This window comes from Vollenhovia emeryi, unplaced genomic scaffold (genome assembly GCF_000949405.1).
Source record: "Vollenhovia emeryi isolate VEMERY1.0 unplaced genomic scaffold, V.emery_V1.0 DF939168.1, whole genome shotgun sequence".
Lineage (NCBI taxonomy): Eukaryota > Metazoa > Arthropoda > Insecta > Hymenoptera > Formicidae > Vollenhovia > Vollenhovia emeryi.
The window spans coordinates 1,096,281-1,105,650 of NW_011967198.1; the positions used below are offsets into that span (position 1 = coordinate 1,096,281).

The 9,370-nt window shown below is 40.6% G+C and overlaps 1 protein-coding gene across 1 annotated transcript in view; it reads left to right on the forward strand.

Moving 5' to 3' along the window:
- The first annotated feature begins 7,357 nt into the window (after positions 1-7,357).
- Positions 7,358-9,370, forward strand: part of LOC105564147 (tubby-related protein 4) — a 27,672-nt gene continuing 25,659 nt past the window's right edge. The window contains exon 1 of the mRNA XM_012016318.1: positions 7,358-7,846. Coding sequence (XP_011871708.1) covers positions 7,751-7,846 — 96 coding nt within the window. The 5' untranslated portion in view covers positions 7,358-7,750. The remainder of the gene's footprint in view (positions 7,847-9,370) is intronic.

Here is a 9,370-nt window from a genome sequence, read left to right on the forward strand (position 1 = left end):
TCTGGAAGCGAGGAAGGTAGCATGAGCAAAGAAAGCAATAAATCCGGAAGTAAAGAGAGTGGCGAGAGTAACGACGGTAGTGAGGAGAACTTGACAACTCCTATAGTTCCAACCAAAAGCGAATCGGAAAGCAAAGAAGATGGAAAGAGTAAAGAAAACCAGGAATCTGGAAGCAAAGAGGATAGCAAGAGTAAGGAAAATAGCAAATCCGGAAGCAAAGAAGATATCAAGAGTAAAGAAAGTAACGAGGAAAACGTGACGACTCCCAAAGTTACAACCGAAGATGAATTCGGAAGCAAAGAAAAGCACACTACTATTGATTTTCCAACTTCTACGGAGCTGCCTAAAATATCTACTACTCCTACCGAACTCAATTGTCCAATTGGAAATTTGACTGGCGATCAAATAATTTTGGTTTGTCCTACAGGTTTTCGACGTCATCCGAAATACTGCAATCTTTTCTATCAATGTACAACAGTAGACCACGTGGGCGCTAAAGTTGTCGTATTTACTTGCCCGGAAGGCAGAATTTTTGATGAAATAAAAATACAATGTGTAAAAGAAAGCAGCATTCACAAGAGTCTTCCTGGATATTCGGAATGTAAAAATTTTAATTCTACTGAAGATATGTCAAAACCACTTGTAAGTATAATGTATATTAGTATTCTTTATTTTGATCTCTTCCTATGTATTCTAATTAATTTGTCAAGGGTTTCAAGGATAATTATATATTATGATCCTTTGAATAATAACCAATCATCAAAATGTTGCGTGATTTTATAGAACTCTTTAGTTTTATAGTACAGCACTATTAAAATATTTTTTACTTTTAAAAAAATTTAGAGTAAAATATCTAATTGCTTTAAAAGTATTAAATTTTCATTTAACAAAAATGCTCCATTTTAATTAAGATATTCTGAAGTTTTATATATTGTTTTAAGATTTATAATCGTAATTGTTTTATCGAAACTGTAAAATTGAACTTATAAATTTCTCTACAAAGAATCTAATTAAAGATTCGATTCGTGATTAAATATGTGTACTGTGCACGCATGAGTATCTAATTAAGAAAATGATTAAATTTATAATCAAAACGTGATCAGAATATAATTTTTTGAAAGTTTTTTAACTTATAACAATACTACATAATTAAGTGTTCTGCTTAAATGTTACATTTATAGAATTTATATTTAATTTTTATTTTTTTCAGATGGAAGCTCCCACAAGAAAATTATGTCCAAGAGAAGGTCATTTTCCTTATGATAAGGGTTGTTCGAACGCATACTATAAATGCCATCGCGATGCGCAGGGTGTACTTCAAGGATATCTCTTTAAATGTTCCAACGGGCGGATATTTTCAAGCGTTTCAAGACGTTGCGAACGTATTAATTGTGATTCAATATGCAAGGAACCTCGCAAACGGAAACACAACAACAGATTAGATACTAATACACATAACGCGCCATCTAAAGGGATATATATTACTCATCAAGAGATGTTTTACATTGGTCTTACACCACCCCCCTCGTATTTCCAAAGAGATCATTAAAAAATTATCATCGTAAAGAAAGACTTGATTTCTGTATGTACTTTTACCAAGACAATTATGCAATAAAATAACTTTTGTGCAAAAAAATCTTCTCGAAAATTTGACATACTAAATCTTCGTGTTCACTCCACTTGTGCGATTTGAAAAATATTTCGTGTTTTTGGAGAGTATAAAATCGTTTCTGTTTGTCACATGAGAGATATTTTGGTTTCGCATTTTATACAATATATACAAAAAAGACTTTTAGGTAAATGTATTCCAACTTTCTGGAACAATAAGACGCCTCTGTTTTTCGACGTATGCTTCCTATAAAAACGAAATCTATATGTTTATAAATTCCTTAATTGAGTATAAAAGTAGCTATTATTCAGGGTTGGGAAGTAACTCGTTACTTGTAACGGAGTTACAGTTACAGTTACTCCTTTTTGGTAACTCTAACTTAACTTTGTTACTTTCTTTCCATCTGTAACTGTAACTTAACTCAGTTACATTTTTTCGATAACTAATAACTAATTCAATAGTTACATTAATATAATTGTAATATCGAATATAGAATAAATGCTAATGTAACGCCAATGTTACGTGTCAATAATTGCACGATATTGCGTTTACATTGACAGTACATTGGCTAACATTATCGAGTTATGTCGCCCTGTCCCTACCTACCCGAATCCCTACCTGCCTACCCGTATTCCGCTGCATAGTTCTATCCATTTTCTTACCTACTCGAGTTTCAACTTTTTGTTAATAAATCTACAAGTCTTTCGTTAAAACCGCGGCGCGATTTATAAGAGGTCCGATTTGGGATTATATTGCGCGCGATTTAATAGCGATTTAATAGATTTAATAATCTTTTTAATCTTGCACATATGTAAAGAAGATAAGAACATAACCCACCCGAATTTTGGCAAATAAGAAGAAATCAACTTATTTCGTATAACACCTTACTTACATACCTCATCAAAGTGACCAATATTGACCACTTACCTCGTCGTATTCCTTCGTCGGGCCAGATTGGACTTACCATTCGTTGCTCCTGGCCATACAGTCTGATCATTTTGATCAGAGATCAGGAAGGAAGAAAACTCCTTCCATAGTCGGTTTATTATCGTCACCGACAAATATTTCATACGGTTCGAACTATATGCAAGTGTCGATCGTATCGAAATGCACGACCACGAGAAGTTAATTAAAGAAGAGAATTAATTAAAAAATTTTTCTGTATAAAACTACTCACATATCTTTATATTTCCGTTATTTATTTGAGAATAGATAATGACTGTCTCTTCGTGACTTGATCTTTAAATTTAAAATTCAAGTATATAGAAAAAAAATTTACTTCGCGTTATATTTATTTTAATTACATTCCGCGATAAATTTAAATTTATAATACTAGAAATGACAAAACGCGCGCTTCGCGCGCGCAGTTTGTGGTTGAGCATTGTATATTATTAAGATTTTGTATACATGCAAAGAAATAATTGTATGCGTAACTTCAATTTAAAATAAAAAGTAATTTATCACTCACTGATACGATTTGCAACAGCAGAGTTGTACATCGTTCACTATACATATACTGTACCGTAAAAATACAAATATGTATATGATTATTATAGAATAATTATAAAACCGAAATTATTGTATTAAATATACTTTATATTTTATATTTTTTTAAATACGTATTTATTAAAAGGATTATATAGAATACTGAAAAGTCGTCCTTTTAAATATAAACTCACGATACGTATGGTTTTGTCTCTAACACTTATTCGAATCCTCGTTCGAATCATTTGAATAAATCAAATAAAAACACAGAACAGATGCTTCACTTTGCGCAAGTTGCATATAACATAAAAATGTAAGACACTCACCTCATCAATTTTTTCGTTGTTGCCCGATGCCTGCTGGGCCCCCTCGTCCTCTCAGATTTCCTTGTTGCACTTACACAACACTCACTCGCAAAAATGATCGATCGCGCGAAATTTCGGGCACTCCCGTACGCGATGTGAAATACCGCAAAACGCACGAAATATTATTAACAAATCTCGCGTGACTTTCTGTCACACAAATTACTCAAACTAACACCTTGCGTTTTTAATTCGGAAGAATGGATAAATCACTTTTGAATTGGCGATATAAAACGCAACGCGAGCATCGGAAGCATAATCTGAGGTAAAGTAGTTATTAGTCCGCAACGAAACGATATTTTACAATCTTTGTCATTCGATCTAATCCTCGAAACAGATTACGCGAAATCGACAGATAATTAAAAGCGCGGTGCGTAAACGAGATGTAACCGCGACAAAGTACCACGGTTTACACTCATATTTTAGATGAGTTAGTCTCATGAAATATCTATGTATACGTTGATAAAGAACCGTCGCCTCAACATGCAATTCGTTTCTCGTTACAAGTTGTAGAAACTTAGTAATTAATCAAGGAACGTTACTTGTTACTAATAGAGGTGTGCCAATCAATAGTGTTTTATCCCTGCATTCCTCGTGATCGAGTCTTGGAAACCGATAACGCAAAAGTAATACGACGCACGGAGCGACTCTCGCTGCTGCCTGTCGGCTCGACGTTCGGCGAGCGAGTGAGTGCGTGGCGACCTACAGGTAAACTTTGGCCCGCGTAACGTCGTACGATACCGCGCCGAGTGAAAAACAACAAAAAAACGTTGAGAATTCGTTGGCCCGCTTAATCATCGTACGATACCGCGCCGAGTGAAAAACAACAAAAAACCGTTGAGAATTCGGCCTGCCTACGCAATGGAAAATTCTGTACTTAATATTTTATTGTACATTACTTTGTTCCGTGACTGTTGCTACGTTTTGCGTATCATTCTGCGGACTTATTGTACCGATTAAATAAACGATTAATTCTGTTCAATGTCGAGAAAATGTATCGGAACAAAAGTCGTTGTTACTTAAATTCTAATTACTAAGATTAGAGATTTTACCTCAATAGTTGGTGTATACAAATGTATATTTCTAAATTGCAAATCTTCATTTACTATGAATCTAAAAGAGAAGCTCACCGTGCTTCGAGAAACCAATCGGCATCGCGAAAAAGAGACCTCAACTGTTCGATATTAACGACATTCGCGCTATTAACATCTCTTTTTTAGAAAGGGATGGATGAAATTAAACAATTAATCATTTTTTGAAAAATTTTCGAAAAACTAATCGCGAAAACCGACCGCGAAAATACGAGGATGTGTGTAACTTCGCCTTCAGAAAGAATTTCTGTTACCGAGACAAAAATATTCTTGACTCATTTATATTTCTCACAACCACAATTAGTATAAAAATAAGACAATATCAAAATAAAATCAATAATTCTTATTTTCCTCTGTCGAATTAAAAAAGATTAGTATATTGAGACAAGAGTAACTTATATACATAAATGTAAATTTATATATTCTTGCATTTAGAATAAATTTTCCCTTCATCTTACAACACTCGAAGTTGGCATTACGATATTCGATAAAAGACGATCATTTTATTTTGAATTTTATAATTTTCCATTTAAGATTAAAATATTCCTTTCTCTATAATAAATATGATTGGCTCTATATCGATCCTATTTTATGATACATTAAAGTGTAATAGCATTGGGTCCGGAAATTTTTTCTGTGGGTGTATGTATGTATTCATACGAGACGCATCTTGAAAGTGTATCGCGAGATACACAATTACAGAATAAATGACGCGAGATCCAGAGAAAAGAAATTTTCCGTACGTTAGATAGACAAACAATTGAATATTCTGGTTAATCAATAATCTGAAATTATGTGTGAAAATATAAAGTTTCAGCGTTCCCAACCTTGCTATTATTATAACGTAAAGATAGAGACTAGTCTCTCTCTCTTAGTTTTGCAACCTTTTCATATTGCCTGTTATATCTTTTGCGACCATTTTTATCTTTTGCTAATAAAATATTTAAGAGAATAAATATAGAATTAAATTGAAACTAAATTTAAACGAACAGCGATTCAGTGTAGCAATAACGATTGTATCGATTATATCTTGAAGTTAAAAGAAAATAATTTTATCAGGAAAATAAGTTTTAATACATCAAGCGTTCTTATAATAGTTAGGAAAAGTCGAGAAAGATTACCGAGAATATAAACATGTAATTATTTTAATACATAATATATTATTATTTTAATGCATTGCATATAATAAAACTTGCTACAAATCATTACGATTCGGCAATTACATATACGTCTCACATTTGTTTTTCGAATTTGAAAAAAATTCTGTAGCTAATATTATTACAATTAGTCTGATGTATCGGTAGCTATCTCCTTCATATCTTGATAAGATAATTACATAGAAAACCGTTCTAGACGTGGTACAGGCAAGGATTTGATAAGTTAGAACCCTCGTCTAGTTATCTTCAGTGAAACCAAAACCGTCGATAATATAATGTTCTTCAATTGTATCGAGGTTCCTCTGGTCGCTTTTATTTTATAATTATTGAAAAAGTATATCAAAAAGCTGATCACCTTTAATATCTCATCGCTAAGATTGAAACCAGTGGCGAAAATAATGACAGATAATGTATTCGAGAAGAGAATCGTGATAAGCGCGACATCAAGTGACAAGAGCTCAAACTTTCATATTTCTTCATCCGTGTCGGTTATACAATATCTTTATGTTGCATCTAAAACAACGGGGCTCGCTTTTTGTAATTCACGATCAAATCAAGTATCATCCACGTCTATTGTTATAATAAGCGGAAGGCAGGTTAAATTTTTTCGAAGTGTTTATTTATTTCAATCTATAAGGAGCGTGTTCTTTAAATAAAGGATTTATGCAATCCGTTACGTAAACTTGTTACGTTAATTATCACGTGAACTTTTTGCGCTTTAGTCGCAGGTGTTCGCGCATCGCTGGCGCGAGAGAAAGGGGGGAAAAAATTGACGATCACGAGGAACGAGAGCGTCAGCCACGCGATGCGGCCTAAGCGGGGTGAAATGCACCCTTTACGAAACAAGCAGCGCGCGCGTAAAGTCATTGCACCAGGGCAAAATCGGACAATACCGATAGCTCGTATATCGTACGCGAAAGGAAACGACCGATGTTCTGTACGAAAGAAAAGTGCGTATCGATAAGCATAAACGCGTCGCTTTCAAAATGAAGTCCACGTTAACTGGCCAACGATAGTTTCCAGACTTAGCTTAATTACGCGAAGCAGTCGCGCGAGATAAATGGAAAGCGAGACTTGCGGACGACAAGGTGCATCGAATAATATCGATGTACCGCGAGCGTCTGCAGAACGGGGCGGCTCCGCCGGTTCTACGGCGCGTCGCGGCGCGGCGCGGAAAAGCTCGCGGCGAATTTAGTGCCGCGGCGGGGTGCGCGAGGCGGCCGCGGAGCGCACGGAACGGAACGGAACGGCCGACTCCCAATCAATACGCCCGTCGCTGGCGCGAACGCGACGGACGGACGGCGGCGGCGGCGGCGGCGGCGGCGGCGGAGGCCGCGCGCGCTCCGGCTCCACGCCACATCCGCGCAGCTGGAGTTTTCAGTCGGACGCACGCTCGCGTCTCGCAAGCTCGTGCGTCGGTACCCGCGCGCGGAGGCGCACGTCCACCCGCACGTAAAAGCGCGCACCCCCGGCCCGGCGGCGCGGGGATCGCACCCTGAAAGGTGGAGTAGCGTCCCTGCGGGGCGGCAAAATGGCGGCCGCGGTAAGAAACAAATGATCGGGGTTGGCGAACAGCGGTGCTGAGGGACACGCGCGCCAGACAACCCTCGGCGGTCGCGCGACCACCTTCCGATCCAGCCGGTGCCACCCGATCGCGCGACCGGGGCGTGATATCCGAGGCGCTGGGCGACGCCGCCGCCGCCGCCGCGCGGGTATAGAGGAATCGCGCGGCGAGCGCGGCGCGCGTTCCACCCCTCTTCCGAGGGACGCGGCGCCCTCGGAGGAGGATCGCGCCCCCGATTTTTCCGAGTCGCACACGAGGGGCTCTCGTCGCGGTACGCTGGTCGCGTGCGGGCCCCGGCTTGACGTGCCGAGGGTGCGATTCGATTATCGATCACGGATCCGCGAGGGAGCAGCGCGCGCGGCGCGAGAATGCCCGCGGAGGAAGCGACGTGGAATCCGGCCGCGGAGTCGGGACTGCGGGAAACGGTGCCGGTTCGATAGATTGATGGACCTGCCGACGAGAATCCGATCGCGTCCGCCACCATGCATCTGCACTTCGAGAAGAACAGCAACGCCAAGTGCGACTGCAATATCTTGTCGCTCAGCTGGATGGGGAAAGTGCCGGACGAGTCGCCGGAGGTAAAGATTCTCTTTCGCTGAATCCGGGGTAGGCGCGATCGCACGATAACGCGGCTGTCGCCAGCACGTGGCTGAAATCGCCACGACGATCCCGTAATACATCGCTGCACCTGTTATCCCTTTGCAGTTATCGCCGCTCCGTTACCGTTTCTTCGCCCCTTCGCCGCGTGGAGAAGCCATTCTCGTCGGCACGCTGATCAATATGCAATGTCAAAAAAAAATTCTCCGAAGGCTAAATCGTTACGAAAAAGAGGTCAATCCCGATTCGACCATTTCCATGCGCGTTGGATTCCATCCGAGAATCAACGCTCGTCCCCACGTTTGATCGAGCGAATGCAAGAGCTAAAAATACATTTTATCGCGCGCATTTGGTATTCCGCAAGTCGTAAGATAAAACGGATCGCTCGTCACGTAACAATCAGTTAATAACACGGATGGATTTTGTTAGCGCGAGAGATGCAACGTAGACGAGAGAAAGGCGACGCTATTGTCGCACAATACACGCGGCAGATAACAAGTCTCTCCTCGCGAGTCACCGAATAGTAGATTTTACACGTTAACGCCTCGCATCGATGGACTCTGGATCTGAAAGCGAACGCTTTAGGCCGCGGGCTGTTTCGATCTCGAGCTCCTCTCCAGCGAATTTTTAGACTCCGTCGGGATTGTCCGCGGCTATTTTTGTATAACTTCCCTCACTGACGCTGCTTCCTCCTCGAAGGAACTCTAATTTCAGAAGACATTTACGTATCTGCATTTGTAAAAGATCTGCCGTGAAAACAAAAAGCATCGCTCGAGCTTGAAATGTCAGTTTAATCGTTTGACGACAATCCCCATTTTGCACGACGCGCCGCGAGGGAGGCGATTTATAGGTTTCGAACTTGAGAAAAGGTAGGAACAAGTTGTGTGGGCGGGAGATTGAAAACGTTAACGGGAGCAGCCGGCGCGCTGCAGTAAAACAGTATATGGACGTGGAATAAAAACGAAGCTGCCACACTTTGACACGTATACCTCGACCGCTGTCGCACTTCGCGGCGCGGACGACAGCAGATAAAACTTCCGCTGCGAGCGAGCGGGCGCGGATCGCGCCGCGTAACGAGCGTGAAATTAATTTATCCCGTCTCACGTGAGATCACCGGAGCAGTCGAGTCGAGTTTGCACGACCGGTTCGAGCAAACACAAGGAATATAGAGGACTCAAGGCCAAGACAGGATGTCGGTGTCTAAATAATTTATTTGGAATCTATTGCGAAAAATATGACCACAGCTGGGGTTTGAATCTGGACCTCCACAGCCACAGACCTCTGTGTACTACTGGACTGCTACCTTTCAGCTGAGAAGTGAGGCAAGAGTTTCGCTATCTGTGTCGGCGATGCGCCGAAGCACGCATACTACTTTATTTACTTAACAAGACATGGCGGAACACTTGCCTCACTTTTCAGCTCGAAGGTAGCAGTCTAGTAGTACGACCTTGCGATACAGATCAGTCGATATAGAAGTCTGTGCTCCCTACTCACTAGGCGGGCGT